Raw genomic sequence first — 16653 nt, 5'->3', positions numbered from 1 at the left:
TGGATGTGTGTTAGAGAGAGATTGAGAGAATGAGAGAGCGTGTGTGTGTGTGAGAGAGAGAGAGAGAGAGAGAGGGAGAGAGAAGAAACACCCTGTCCTCCTTCTCTGTTTGGGGGGAAATACAAATGAGCAGGTGAGGTCCGAGAAGGACACGGTCTGTCACTCAGTCCGTGAGTCTGTCTCTTCCTCTCTCTCTCTGCGTGGGCAGGAGGCGATGCCACCTTTGCTGGACTCTGGGAGGCTCCCCCGGCTCTTGACCCTCCCTCCCTGTTTGGTGCCCCCCCCCCTTTCCGCCTGTGCTCCCTCTGTGTCAGGAGAGGCGGCCTCTCTCCGCGCCCCTCCGCCGTTTCCCTGGCTCCGTTTGGGGGGTCCCCCTTTTCTCCTCCCTCCCACCTCCCCCGCCTCTCTCTCTCTCTCTCTCTCTCTCTCTCTCTCTCTCCCCCTCTTTCTCTCTGTGTGTCCTGCATGCAGTGGGGCTTTGGGGAGCCCTGAGACGGGAGCGCTCAGTCCAAGCGCCGGGCCTCTCTGGAAGGAGAGCGAAGGCAGACCGACGGGAGGGAGGGAAGACGAGCAGGAGGGCGGGGAAACCCGGCGGAGTGGTAGCCCAGCCCCGACGGCCCTCTCGGATGGGCGCCCTTTGATGGGGCGGAGGCGGCCGTCATGCCACGATGTTGACCCCGGGGCTCGCGCTCCTGCTCCTGCTCAGCCTTCCAGGGCTCGGGGAGGCCTCGCGGGGGCCCGAAGGGGCGGCGTGCGCCCGGGCGGAGGGGCGCGCGAGGCGGGGCGGGGCCGGGGCCGAGGCCGAGGGGCGCGGGCGGCGGGATGCGGGCGGGCGCGGCGGGGTCTACGAGCACCTCGGCGGGGCGCCGCGGCGGAGGAAGCTCTTCTGCGCCACCAAGTACCACCTCCAGATCCACACCAGCGGGCGCGTCAACGGCACCCTCGAGAAGAACAGCGTCTTCAGTGAGTAGTAGCAGCCCAGGGACGGGAGAGACCCACCCGGGAGAGAAATGGAATGGGGAGGTTTTTCCTAGAGGGGAACGTGTCGGGAATGAGTCGATGCCAATCCAAGCCCGGCCCTGCGGATGGGGAAGTCACAGCGGCCGTTCCCTGTAGCCATTGAAGTAGATTGGCTTGTAAATAGAGCCCACGGGTGTCAAAACAGAGCCCACGGGTGCCATCCTCCAGCCTTGCTTGGGAGAAGGCAGGGGCCAGGAAATTGCCACAGGAGCTGCAATCCAGAAGCATCTGGAAGGTGCCATGCCCATCACCCTTGAGATGAGTGTGTGTGTGTGTGTGTGTATGCATATGCAAACACACATACATATATACTTCTGCTGCATACTTATAGCAGCATACTTCTGCTGCTATATGTTCATTCATAACTTTTTGACACAGGAGGCAAAACTTTTTGACCCACACACATACATATATGTGTGTGGGTCAAAAAGTTTTGCCTCCTGTGTCAGAAAGTTATGAATGAACATATAGCAGTAGAAGTTGCTACAGATCATAGCCTGAACGATCCTCTACACAAAACAGCCCTTCAGCATAGTCACCATCCATTTGTACGCATTTGCGCCGTTGTTGAACCCAGGTATCAAACCCATTTTGGAAAAAATCATCGTCTTGTGTCGTGACCCATGGTTTTAAAGTGGTTTTAACGTCATCCAGGTCATTGATTCTGAAACCACATTGACTGTCTTTCAGAGATCCAGATAGGTAAAAGTCAGAAGGGGGCATCCCCATAAACATTCTTCTTTACATGCACAATCTTCTTTTGCCAGAAATTCAATGACAACTCTTTCTTGTAGCTTCAGGCTATATCAGTAGAGTAAGTATCAGATGATGCATAGTGAAAGAAATAAAAGTTAGAGTGGCGGAGGCATTACTTTTTGACCCACCCTTTTGTGTGTGTGTGTGTGTGTGTGTGTATTGCCTCTATCCCAAGTGGCTTACACCTCAGCTGTGTTGACAACAGGATTGTAAAGACCGGCCACAAACCAACAAGGGATGCCTGCATTGGACCAGGTGCAAAAGGTTTTCTCCCTGCACTCTGCAAGACATCTGTCTAGAGGTGGAAGTTAATTGACAGGCAGTCTGGCAGAGACCCAGTAATCCTTCGATGTGGTGTGGTTTGTCTGGGCCTCTGGGAGACTAGGACCATGGAAATTCAGAGGGTGGCTTGGGCAAGTCACATTCTCTCAGCATCAGGGGGAAACAATGGGCAAAGCTTGCCAAGAAAATCCCATAATAGGGTTGTCTTTGTTGTTAATTGCAACCAAGTCACTCCATCCAAGTCACTCTGCCCTCAACAGCCCTGCGCAGGTCTTGGAGACTCAGGGCTTGTGACTTCCTTGACTAATCACCTCATCACACTAGAGAAGGAACCCACTTTAAATCCGGTTTCTGCCTCCTGCAGAATTCTGGGGTTTGTAGTTTAGGTAGGAGTCTTTAACAGCTTTACTAAACTGCAAACCCCAGAATTCTGCAGGAGGCAGCAACCGGATTGAAAGTGGGTTCATTCTCTAGAGTGATGAAGAGTGTCTCCATTTGGAGAGTCTTCCTCTTTGTTTACTGTCTTCTACCTTACCAAGAATTAGTGCCATGTCTTCTCATGATATCACTAAAGTAGGACAGCCTCAGTTTAGTCATCCTTAAAATTGCCATAAGTTGGGAACAACTCAAATGCACACAACAGAAACATATTTGTTTTAGAAACCTATCCATTCTGAACAGGCTTCAGCATCTCCCCCAAACAATGAACCAGAAGGCATAAAAATCCCCTTTACGTAAAAATAATAATAATGAGGGCATGATGCCAAATAAGCTTCAGGTGTGCATTAGGATTCTTTCAAATCTGGAACCAATAGGACTGAGATTTTCTTGGGGAATCATATGAGGAGTTTTGAAAAGCAGCTTCTAAACATACCCTCCTAGCAAGCTTTTCTCTTCCCAGGTGGCTAGAAAGTGAGGGGCACAAGGAAACAGGCTGTTAGGAATTCCAGCAAACATGTTTTATTTTCATGACTTTCTTTTTCCTTACCAAAGAAAGAGGTGCACAGAACTCAGGAGTTTTTCCCCTCAATCATGGAGTTGGAAGAAACCATAAGGGTCATCCAGTCCTACCCCTACCACACAGCCAAAGCAGTCCCAGTAGAGCAGTGGTTCTCAACCCATGGGCCCCCAGGTGTTATGGCCTACAACTCCCAGAAATCTCAGCCACTTTACCAACTGTTAGGATTTCTGGGAGTTGGAGGCCAAAACATCTGAGGACCCATAGGTTAAGAACCACTGCAGTAGGTGGATATCCAGCATCTGTTTAAAAAACTTCCAGAGAGAGTATCCCCACCATGCTCCAAGGCAGTGTATAGTCAGAATATTTCCTTAATGTTTAGGTTGAATCTCTTTTCTGAAGTTTGAATCCATTGCTCCATGTCCTTGTCTTTTGGAGCTGTAGAAAACAAACTAGTTCCACAAACCTTCTCTTCTCCAGGATAGGTCTCTCTCATTTGGGCTCCTTGAAATCCTATGCTCAAATCCCTTTCTTTTACATGCTTTTGTCATCCCTCTGAGAATGCATTCCCTCTGAGGGTTGGAGCATCACTGAGAGAAGCCAGAATTTGCAAATAGACAAGCCCAGCGGCTGTCACTTGGTTTATCCATCTTAAAAGGTGTGACTTCACAGGATTCTTTAGTCTTTGAATCTGCTGGTTGTAAATAACGTTTGGAGATGATTTTCACACTTGTCTGTTCATCTTAACTGGTTTGTTTGGTTTCTCCTTCCCTCTTTTCTTCCTGTTAACCTTGTTTGATTTGTGTTTAAAGGAGTGAAGGTATTTAGGGTAGAGGAAATGACACCTGCTTGTGCTTTTCTTAATAGACTGCCAAGATTAGTAAGGAAATAGCACCTAGGAGAGAGAGAGATAAGATCCAAGAAAGTCTATGCAAAAGGACAACATTTCCATCAAGGCAAATCAATTCAGGTGTGCATCTTCATACCTTGACAAAGATGGCATACATGTATGGATAGCAACATCACAGACAAGAGTTTTTAATGGCTTCATACGCCTCAGACAAAACTCTTTTTCAGTGGAAAGAGTTTACATATCCATTTGCAAATTGTGCCTATGGTGTACAAATGGCATGAACGAACCCAAGATAAGTCATTTTGCAAATCAATGAAATTAGATTGAGTTCTAGTCTTGTGGGGAAAATAAGATATACATTAAATTATTCGAGATATAGCTACATTGTACAATTATAGCACAAGATTAATAGAGGTATGCATTTTTACTGTATATTTTAAATAATACTATCCTTTCACAAAAATGGCATTTGAGGATGGTACACATCTTTGGACAGCACCATGGCATTATTGAATGTGTGTGTGTGTGATTACTTACTATCTCTCCTCAATGAATGCATTCTCTGGCAGTGAATTTTGAGTACCTTTGAAAACTCCTTTTGGGACATCTCCATATATTTAGGGAAACAAAAAATTAAAATACTGACAGACGATCAAAGGGAAGCACTGAGTAAAGATATTAACAAGGAAGAAATAGAGAGAGCAATTAAAAAATTAAAGCTGAATAAAGCCCCAGGACCAGACGGATTGACAGCAGTCTATTATAAAAAATTAGAGGATGAATTAAAGTCACATCTTAAGCAAATTATGAATCAAGTTCTACATGCAGGAAAAATACCAAATTCATGGTACCACATTTTCTTGAATGTATTCTGTAGCAAGCAGTGTTTGCCACCAAGGCTAGAAAGTGAGAGGATCCCCAGTGAATGAAAATATGCTTTCAGTTCCGTTGATTTGATCATACCTCACATACATATTACAGACATATATCATAACTCCAGTTTGATTGCTGTAATCTCTTGGAAAGAGAGAGAGACCTATCATCCTAAATTTCTGATTGCTAAAAAGGAATCTTCCAGTCCACAAGAAAGCTAAATCTCAAACTACAGCATTAGGACACATGGCTATTAACCTTTTTCTGAATTCCAACCTAAGAGATATTATGTATAGGATGCCTTTTGCTTTCACAGCGAAGAGAAAAAGAGAGGTTGATTTTTGGGGGGGGGGGGTGTTTTTCATTAGACATTCAAGGATGAGTTCACACATACAAATGCTCAGTGGTAGCTTCAGTGTGCAAAACCGGCTGAACTGAGCAAATATCACAAATACAATATTGTTAAATGATAGCATCCAGGCATGTTGTCATGCACTAGGTACTTCCATGGTCCTACCATGCTAGCAACTCATGTATACCAGCATAATTTTACTCTTTCATATATTTTCCCTCACATATTCCTTGCTAGAAGAGGCCAAATTTCACACGTACCATGATTATATGTTGCAGTGTCTAGATAACTGGACTTTTGCAGAACCTGAAGCCCTGAAGTCTACAGGTATAGGTTTTCTTGGCTAACATGTTCACACTTAGCCCATGGATTTCAGAAGTGGGTCAAGGGAAGCCACTCAAAATGATATTAGTGGTGTGGCCAGCTGCCTCTTTATGCACATGAGTCCTCTTCACATTTGTAAGGATCATGTACTGTGTTGAGATGGTGTGGGAAGGAGAACATTTTGGGCATCATGTATTGACTCTCTTGTCCATGTTTTGACTCTTTTGTTGGTCTAATGGTTTGCCAGCTTGGGAACCAAGAGCTAAGACAAAGGAATTTTCAGAATCAAATAAGAACCCAGCCATTTCTGATATCTCCCATTTCCACCTCTTCACAGCTCCTCAGATAAAGGTGTGACTCAGGATATGCTAGCATATCGTTTATCTTGTGTATCCATGATGTTATGCCATGTAGAATTCCAGTAGTGGTGTACTTCCATGACCCTATCAATGCAGGAGATTTACACACACACACATATCACTTACCAATAAATTAATAATGTATCAATAGTAATGAAAATTAAACTCCTCTTCTCATAATCAAAGGTGAAAATCATAATTCAATGCATGAATCATTCCTATAGCATCTCGCAGTTGTTTCATTTTACTGGATGTGACACCTTTCCACATAAAACACCCATTAGACCTTTCCACATAACATGCACACAACCCCTCACTCCCTTCCGGCATATATATATATATATACACACACACACATACATACATACATACACACATACACACACACATACACATACATACACACACACACACACACACACATATATATACATATACACACACACACACACACACACATACATATACATGAGTGCCTTGATCGGAGAGCAAGCATTTGCCTCTTGTATATTCCCTTAGGCATACAAGTTGTGGCAAACCTCCCTGCGATTGTTGCTGAATGCAATATGTGAAACAGTATTCAGAGAGAAGAGGGGCATAACTTTGCTTTTCTTATCCCACCTGCCTGGGCTATGAGACATTCCCTTTGAAGGGCTGAAGTAGTCCCTTTCTTTGAATCAAGCCTAGACAAAAGCATTGTCCTTTCCCCCAAGGGCCATGCTGACTTTGTAAATGACAAAACTCTTTTCATGGTGCCATAGTGGCTCTGCGATGCTACATCCACTCATCTTACTCCAGTTGGTCCTCTGGAGACCTTAGCAAGAGTATTGTATTGAAATGGGCAGCTTTGTGGTTTGTTTCAGTAAGTCAAGCACTCTTGTGTCCCCAAGAAAGGCATTAAAGGGGATTTAAACTTTTTATAGACATATAGGATTAGGTGACCCTCTAGTTCAATGTCAGATCTTTCTCTCTTGAAGCAGTTCAGTCTCAATCAAACAGCTGGGGATTTGCTAGTAAGTAAGTGTTTGCTTCAAACAGTTCTTATGCTCTTGCTCTCCTGTGTGTTGTCATATTTGTTAACTGGAAATTAGTGGTGAGTTTAGAAACAAGTCATGCCAATTACTTTGTGGCACTGAGCACAGTGTTTTCCAGAAGGAGGACAGCATTGTGATGAATGAACATAACCAGCTTAATTGAGATCCAAGAAAAATATAGATTTGATATTCGTGTTCTGTGCTCGATACAGCTGATAATTATGTCCAATTTATTCTAATCTTTTTTGTTTCATCTTCTGTTAAAAGTGAAGTTCTGATATCTGTTAGTGCTGTACTGATTGTGGATGCATTGGGTTAGGACATCTCAAATTCTGCACTGATCTGATATATGGGTAGAGCTTTTATTCATCTCTGGCCTGGGGAATGTTTCTTGTATGCAATCTGTGTGTTACTTAGTGGACACCCAAGATAATGATGAAATCAGCAGGTGTTTGCTCTCAAAATGCCCAAGATGTAAAAGTGCTCGGAAGGTATAAATAATAATAGCAATAATAATGGCAATAATAATAATAATAATAATAATAATAATAATAATAATAAAGCCAATACATCACATAGTCCTAGATACTTGGGAAGTGTCCGACGTGTGATCCAATACAACAGCCAGTAGAATGTGTGTTGTGGACTCACCTTGTTGTGTTTCAAATAATAATGATATGCCAGTAAAGGTGGTCCCAGTGGTGATCAGCACACTGGGTGCAGTGCCTAAAGACCTTGGCCTGCACTTAAACACAATAGGCACTGACAAAATTACCATCTGCCAGCTGCAGAAGGCCACCTTACTGGGATCTGCATGCATTATTCGCCGATACATCACACAGCCCTAGACACCTGGGAAGTGTCTGACGTGTGATCCAATACAACAGCCAGCAGAGTTATCTTGTTTGCTGTGGACTCATCTTGTTATGTTAATAATAATAATAATAATAATAATAATAATAATAATAATAATGTGTTGTTGAAGGTTTTCATGGCCAGAATCACTGGGTCGTTGTAGGATTTTCAGGCTATATGGCCATGTTCTAGAAGCATGTTTCACCCACATCTTGATGTTTCACCCACATCTATGGCGGGCATCCTCAGAGATTGTGAGGTCTCACAACCTCTGAGGATGCCTGCCATAGATGCAGGGGAAATGTCAAGAGAGAATGCTTCTAGAACATGGCCATATAGCCCAAAAAACCTACAACAACCCAATAATAATTATGATGATAATAATATTAATAAACTTTATTTATACCCTGCCACCATCTACCATAGGGACTTGGGAAGCTTACAAAATGGTATACACTGGTACCGTACAACACATAAAATGCAGTACATCAATATTAAATCAATAACACATTTACATAAAACCAGACATATATAATTGGCACAAACAAATAAAAACCAGTAAAATATAGCTATAGACGTTGATTAAAAATGAATGAAGAATTATACTCATAATTGTAAAATGTACTTGAGTCAACTAAAAATATCCTTATGTTTCTGTTTTAGGTATTCTAGAGATAACAGCTGTGGACGTTGGGATTGTGGCTATCAAAGGCTGTTTCTCCGGCAGATACCTGGCCATGAACAAAAGAGGCAGACTTTATGCTTCAGTAAGTCCTATTTCAAAAACAGAAGCATTTTAACTATGGCATCCACCATGGGAGCTCCAGTCATTTTCAATGGGGATTTAAAGGCCATTGTAATCAAAAGGGCAGAAATCATAGAAGAATCATTTATAGAGAACAAAAATCGGCTTTTTGGTTTTATTTGAGGGATTAGGCAGCCAACACTTGGAGGCCTCTAGCTAGAACATGAAGGCTAGTGCTAAGCACATTTGCTTTTCTGTTGTGTACACTGCTTATCACGCAAACCAAATAATCTCTGCTTTGCAGACTTTTAAAAAAGGACAGTGAGCAACATAGCAAGGATGAACATTTACAACAACCTATATTTGTATCAGTTTAGATTGTAAATCACTTCTTCAGGTGAATGAGCGTAAAGAGGTAAGGAAGTCGAAAATTGACAATATGATTAGGAAGCTTTTCAGAAGAAAAGTCTCCCAGGGATGTCAATAGGAGCTCCATGTGCACAAGGGAATGAATGGGCTCTCAGTGTGTGTCAAGTAATTTGAGATATAATGCCAGAGGTAGAGCATTCAAGCTACTAACCCATTGAAAGAATGTGATAAATTGAATCAAGTTTTCTTCCAGGTTATTTTTAAATAAATGATTGTATACTTTTGTACTCCATAGTATGCATTGTATGATACTATGTTCCAAACTCAGGCACTACATGTTGGAGAGCTGCTGTATTGCTAATGCAGTTGAAGGCTGAATAGGGGAGGTCTAATACTCATTATTAAGTCCATTGAAGAGGAGAGATAGATGTATTAAATGAATAAATAAATAAATAAATGCTTGAATGTCAGTACCAGGCAAAACCATGGGAGAGAGCAGGAGCTTTCAACAAGAAAAAAATCCATCCTCCATCTGAGTAAGATTTACACCATGTGGTTCATGGCTGATGGCTTTCATTTCATTTCACTATGTTCTATTTTGATTTCATCCTTCCCTCTCCTCCAAGAAACTCAGAGTGGAGCACATGAGCTTCCCAGGTGGATTCTTGCAATCAGGCCTTGGCCAAGGTGGGTTGAGAGAGTTTATGATACATTATCACTCTACTCAGGACTGGCATTTGAGATTGGTGCAGTTTTAACAATAAGATGATAGAACTGACAGATTAGCTGCCTAAAGCTGTTGCTGTTTCATTGCCAGAAGTTAAATTCAGACTATAGAGGGGACTTTTTAAAAAGGCAGTACAGAGAGTGAATCCCCATTAGGCACTGAGACTTTCTCCTTTGGTCCCCTGCTGTGATGCTTTTCCTTTCCTCTCAGAATCAGTGCCCAAGGATCTCCTCAGCAATCCAGAGTAGATTTGGAGAAGAGTCCACCTCATAGAAATAACAAGCAGAGAGAGCTTTTCTATCCTGTCAGCTGCTGTATTGTCTTTTCACTCCCTGGGAAGTTAATTCTAATGATGGGTGCATCTACACTGCAGAACAAATTGAATTCAACACTGTTTTAGCTGCCATGGCTCAGTTTTATGGAATACTGGTAGTTTTCGTTTGCTGAGGTACCAGCACTCTTTGACAGAGAAAGCTAAAGACCTTGTGAATCTAAAACTCTCATTATTCCCTATTACGAGCCATGGCAATTAAAGTGGTGTCACACTGCATTGATTTTACAGTGTAGATGCACTCCATATCTGCAAGGAAATTTTCTCCACCCTAACCTCTACCAAGCAACTCAAAACTGCTCAAAGTGCACACCCAAGCCTACCATGCAGCCCACAAAATAAAAAGAACCCAAAGAGAGGCTGAAATTGAAACTACATGGCACACCAGTGTAATCACTAGAGTAATCCTACAAAGTGGGGGCAGAGACAAAAATTGCTCCAATCTTGAAAATAGATGTTGTCTACACCTATTGTAGGATATGAAAAACCAGAATCCCATTGGTGGCTTTCCAAAGAGAGGTGGTGGGGTGCTTTTGTCCAATGTGCAATGACCAGTTAGATTAAGGTTGCAGAAACAGGGTTGTGGATGTGGTCACATGTCTGCATATGTGTGGCTGTATATATGTGGCCTGTTGACTTAAAGGACACCCCATGAATTTCCATAGGGTTTTCTAATGAAAAGAAAACCCAAGAAGTTGTTTGCTATTTCCTTCCTCTGATATACAGCTTCCTGCTCCTGGTATTTGTTGGACGTCTCCCATCCAAATAATAACCAAAGCTCATAGCCCATGAATATTGGTCAAGTTCATTTATTGCACATTGGATATAGGGATTTACATTGTGTTGCCGGATGTTGGCCACTTATCTGCTGCTTTTTAACCTAACTTATAATATGACATAATGTATTGCTGAAGGCTTTCATGGTTGGAATCACTGGGTTGTTGTAGGTTTTTCGAGCTGTATGGCCATGTTCTAGAAGCATTCTATCCTGATGTTTTGCCTGTATCTATGGTAGGCATCCTCAGAGGTTGTGAAGTCTGAGGTTGTGTGTCTCAGAGTTTGTGAGGACCTCACAACCTCTGAGGATACCTGCCATAGATGCAGGTAAAACATCAGGAGAGAATGCTTCTAGAACATGGCCATATGGCCTGAAAAACCTACAACTCAATATGACATAACTTGACAAAAACATATAATATAACTTAACAAAACTGGTACCAAGCTCACCTTGGTGAGCATCAGTGCAGTGGCTTCCAAGGTCAGCCTAGCACTCAACTATGTCTGAGCAGATATAACAAGGCAGGCAAAGTAATATTTCTTTGCAACAATTGTCTCAGAGTATCCAATAATATTATCTCTAGCCTTTTTCCCCCTCAGTCACATTTGTGAAATCTTTCCCTGCAATTGCACTACTCATCATCCCTGCCATTTCGTTCTTTTCATCTCTTTAGATTACTAAGGAGGTAACCTGGTCATCCAGAAACAGAATGTTCAGATGTAAGGCTATATCCCCAACAAACCCTCAGGTTCCTTGTGGGTAGACTATATTAATAATTGCCTCTTTATAGACTGCCATAAGTCAACAGGCAATCTGAAGGCACACACCCAAATAGCAAAGTGGATATTTCTGTCCTGGTTAAAATACATACATTCCCAAAGAAGTCCCTGCTGAAGTCAATACAGTCTAGATAGATATCTATGGCCCTTTTGATTCATAGTTATTATACAATATGCCCCTATATTCACAGGATATTCACGTATCAGCAGTTTCATTTATCCACACCTAATAAAATACGGACCTGTTTAGGCATTTTCTAGCTTCTCTGGTGCAACTCTATGGTATTCAGGGTACAGGAGTACTTCTCTTCAATAGGGCTTGCTAATATCCATGTGAAGCCCTGGATACAAGCTTGTACTGTGGTCATAGCTAGGTCCCAATTGAGATTTATCTGGACCATAATCATCATGGTGGAGAATGGACCTATGGACTCCCTCTGCTGGGCTAATTGAGAATTCTTAAAGCCTTCTTCAATCATATCATGCTAGATCAAAAGCAGCCACATTCTAGATTGTTACCTAATAGGGACTTTGAGCTCCAGGAGTGAAAAGTATGAAGATCTGTGAAGTAGAAGATGGAATGCATCCATAACAAACTGAATCCATTCTACTGAAATGCTTAAATTGTATACCTCTATGGGCACTGATTTGATGGAACAAAAATGTGGCTATAATTCTCTGGAAGGCCTATCCTTCCATCTAACAGATACTAAGTCTTTTCCAGTTGGCATATTAATGCATATATTTGTCTCCAAGAGAACTTCAGGAATAACCTTGTGAACTATATGAAGGGTGCTTTTGACACAGTGGCCCTTCTGCTGTGCAGAGCTTGGAAAAGTTGCTTTGTTAAACAAAAACTTTCAGAATTTTCCAGCCAGCATGGCTGCTAGCCATGTTGTGCTAAGGGATTTGGGGCTATATAATCCAAAAAGTATGAGGCCGTGGTGGTGCAGCAGGTAAAACCGTTAAGCTGCAGAACTTGCTGGCCAGAAGGTCAGCGGTTCTAATCGATGGGGCGGGGTGAGCTCCCATTGTTAGTCTCAGCTTCTGCCAACCTAGCAGTTTGAAAACATGCAAATGTGAGTAGATCAATAGGTATCGCTTTGGCGAGAAGGAAATTGTGCTCCATGCAGTCATGCCAGCCACATGAACTAGGAGGTGTTTACGGACAACGCTTTAGAAGTAGAGGTGAGCACCACCCTTCAGAGTTTCACTCGACTAGGCTTAATATCAAGGGGAAACTGTAATTTTTTACTTTCCCAGAATGTCCTTTTGCATCCATTAAATGTTTGTTGCAAATGTCTTAGAGTGTCCTAGTTGCAGGTGTTGCTGGAAGTGATGGTTTGATCATTCTTACTTTGCAGGAGACCTACAACGCAGAATGTGAGTTTGTGGAAAGGATCCATGAGCTAGGCTACAATACCTATGCATCCCGCTTGTACCGGACTGTGCCCAGTGGAGCCAGCAGCAAACGCAAAGCTAGTGCTGAGAGACTCTGGTATGTCTCTATCAATGGAAAAGGACGACCTAGAAGGAGTTTCAAAACCCGTAGGACCCAGAAATCCTCCCTATTTTTGCCTCGGGTGCTGGATAATAAAGACCATGATATGGTCCGACTGTTCCATTCAAGTACTAAGTACCGAGAGGGCCTGTTAAAGCCTCCAAGTAAGAACCAGAGAAGAAGAAGAGGACACTAGTGGACACTCTGTCCACGGGATGGATAAAAATGGAGATTGAAGACTAAGCCAGTATTCAAAGTGCTACTAAATAAGTACAAATACAATTGTGAGACCAATGTTGACAAATGACACAGTGTGTATATATATTACTGGATGCCTCACTAAACATCCTTGTAAATAGATTTTTAGAATTATAACCCACTGCTAAGAACTTAAGAAAAAAATCAAAGCATGTACACATGTAAATTAGATGGATGAAATGATAACTTTCAGTATTCTTTCTCACCTTCTGCAGTGAGCATCTCTCTTTAAGTATCTTGAGAGTGTTTTTAATGCAGTTCTCTCCAGTTCAGTCAATTAATGAATTAAGTGAAAATAAATTATTTTAGCCATAATTTCTCCATTGCAAAACGATAGTTTTGAAGATGGTGCATATGTATGTCAAAACAGACACTATTTTAGAATTAACATCCCCTTGTCTGAGATGATGTCTGACATTTGCAAATGTTATTTACATTAAAATAATTAATTAAAAAAATTAAAATGCATAGTTAATCAGTGATGGCTTTGAGTCAATTGGGAGCTGTCCTATAGAGACCTGTAAATAAACCCACTGAATTCAGTAGGACTTACATATGAATAGATGAGCATAGGATTGTATTGTAAAAGGTTTTTTAATCAATTAAAAGTAAATTGCTCCATCTGATTAATCATTAGAGGCTGTAGCCTTCAGACATATTCATAACCAAATACTATACTTGATCTCCAAGTTATAGCTAACTGGAGAAATTTAAAACCTGATTTATTTTGTAAATTTTTATTTAACTTATTTTAATAACAAATAAGTATCAGCTAATGCTCATTAGCTTTCATTTTATTAACTTTAATGTTGATGAGAAAAGTAATTTCCGCATTTCAGGAGAATTACATGCTGCTAGGCTTATTATTAGTTGATCAAAAGTACGTTTTTCTTCATGAATTGCCATCAATATTTTTTAAGATAACCCAGTTTTCTAAATAAAGGCTTCAGGAGAACTTGGCAATGCAGGCTTACTCTCCATTGGCTAAAGGGTACAAAACTATAATGTCTGATTTTTCTGTGTCCATGATGTGATTTTCTATATTTTCTTCAGCCTTCATAGTACTACTCCAGAGAGTCATCCCAGCCTTCCAGAACAATATCAAAGATACCACTGAAAGTGTTGAAAAAATATGTATATATATGTTATACAGTGGGCCTTTGGTATCTGCTGGAGTTTGGGTCCAAGGCCCCCTGTGGATACCAAACTCCACGGATGTTCAAGTCCCAATATATACAGTGGCAGAGTAAAATGGAGTCCCATATATACAATGGCAAAATCAAAGTTTGCCTTTTGAATTAAATATATATTCAACCTGTGGTGCAGAATACCTGGATACCTGACGGTACAATATCACATTTCCTTCCTATGTTTTTTTCACCATGTGAGTAACTGCCAGTAAGACTAAAGGAAGCAATCTTTTAAAATGAAAATGAAAACATCTTGGTCAAGGAACAAAAGCACCCTCTGATATAATATCTTTTAATAAGTAATGCAGGACTTCAGAAAACATATATTTGTTAGTATCCACTTGTAAGGATTCCATTACAGGTCTGCCACAGAAAAAGGAGTTGGGTTGGTTTGTAGGATTCATTGTCAAAGTGAGCGGAAAATCTCCTACCAACAGAAATTCCAAGCTTTTGTCTGTTTGTACTACAAACCTTCAAACCTACCTGTTTGCAGGCCTCCGGGTGCCCTCCCCTGAAACAGAACACAACAGGCATATTTAACACTATGTACTGATAGAGCACGTGAAGCTTCTTGAACAGAGAGGTCTTCCAATGGTAAAATAAGCTGAACAGTGGAACAGTTATCAGTTGGGAAAATTACTTTTAAAACATGATTTGTTCCAGTTATTTGTTATATTATGTGTGTTTAAAAGGTTGCATTGGTACTTGCATTGTTTGATATGGTTTATTACTTTTGGTTGCTTTTCCAAAACAAGAGAATGGAATAAAATGTGAAAAAGTTCTAGGACAATGCTCCTAAAAATGCCCTTTGAAATAATATTTAGTAGCAGCCAAGAAAACATCCTGAAGGTTCCAGATCCTCTCTGATCTTAAGGGCTAAACAAGTTTAGGCCTGGTTGGTACTTGGATGAGGGAGCAACAAGGAATACAATATGCTGTAGGATATATGTCAGAGGAAAGCAATGGCAAACCATTTCTGGGAATTCTTTGTCTAAGAACATCCTATGAAATTCATGGGGTTGTCATAATTGACAACCACTCGAAGGCAAATATTGTACTTTGCCCTCCTTGAGTTACTTTTAAAGTCTGACTCATGCTTTGAACATGATTTTCCTACTTCTTGGCAGAGGGTTGGACTGGATGGCCCATGAGGTCTCTTCTAACTCTATGATTCTATGACTATATCACACCTCCATTAACTTGGTTGTGTCTAACTGCAGTGCTAGTAACTTGTTACTTCTAAGCTGAACAGATTGCATTAGCAGGCAGTCAGCTTTCTCCTGTAGCTATGTTTAAGGAGACACTAATATAGTGTGACACTGAAACATACATATGCTAAGGGTGCTTCACTGGCATGCTATATTAACAATACTTCATTGAGCAGGAAGGTGGACTAGATGACCTTTGAGTCATTCTCCAGCTCCATTGTTTTATGGTTCTGTGAAATATGAGGAACATGAATACTATCCTAGCTGGTCAAAAGCATATACTCTGTGCATGGTACTTTGGTTTTCTATCCCAAGTACCGATTCGTACCAACTCTCCAGCTACACGGCTTAGGGATTTTCCAGAAGTCTGGATTTATGTATGGCCACCCATGGCCCCAGCCTGACCCTGATGTTATCACAGGGGGCAGGATGCTGTTGGGTTTAAAGGTTATGTAAGGGTGTAAATGTTAAGGTCAGACCTGTCACAAACAATAGAAAATGGTGACAGGCTAATAATATGATGATCTGGCAATCTTACAAGGAGGAGGAAAAAACAGGCTAAAAGGCTACATTGCTTTTCAGATAAATTCAAGAATCTCAAAGCTACCTGAATTGTCTGGCCACTGAGATTGAAAAACAAATGTTCTAAGGAAATATGACCATGATGTTGGGTTTAATAAGGATGCAATTTTAAGCTTCCCACTCTACCTATTTCCTCTTTTTTCTTCTTCTTTTCATTTCCCACTAGTAAAACCCCCTTTTATAGAGAAATAAGTATTGGATGCTTAAGACTTTTTTTCTCTGGGAGGGAGAGGGGAAAAAAAGAAAAGCCATTTAAAATAGGCCTTTGAAGATTTCGGCAAAGCTCAAGTTCAAATGTCTCTTGTTTCCTTTTGGAAGATCTGAAGGATTTGGGAAGGTGAACAAGCAAAGCTATAATTAAAGAACAGAACAGTTGATGGTAACCATCTCCTCCTGGTTAGCATTCTCAGGCCATATCCAAATATAGACTGCAAACAAAAACTTCATCCCGTTTTAGGTTTGCAGTAATTCAAATACCTCCAGCGAAGAGCAGAAACTAAGCCCAGAAACTAAACTGAG

General features: G+C 41.4%; 1 protein-coding gene across 1 annotated transcript; it reads left to right on the top strand.

Annotated features, from left to right (window-relative positions):
• Positions 1-668: 668 nt before the first annotated feature.
• Positions 669-16304, top strand: FGF3 (fibroblast growth factor 3). The gene is made up of 3 exons (XM_060752891.2): positions 669-963; positions 8330-8433; positions 12760-16304. The coding sequence occupies exons 1-3, from the start codon at positions 669-671 to the stop codon at positions 13090-13092; spliced, it is 732 nt and encodes a 243-aa protein (XP_060608874.2). The 3' UTR covers positions 13093-16304.
• Positions 16305-16653: the final 349 nt, after the last annotated feature.

The sequence above is a fragment of the Anolis sagrei genome, chromosome 1 (assembly GCF_037176765.1).
Source record: "Anolis sagrei isolate rAnoSag1 chromosome 1, rAnoSag1.mat, whole genome shotgun sequence".
Taxonomy (NCBI): Eukaryota; Metazoa; Chordata; class Lepidosauria; order Squamata; family Dactyloidae; genus Anolis; species Anolis sagrei.
This window is presented reverse-complemented; position numbering and strand designations above follow the sequence as displayed.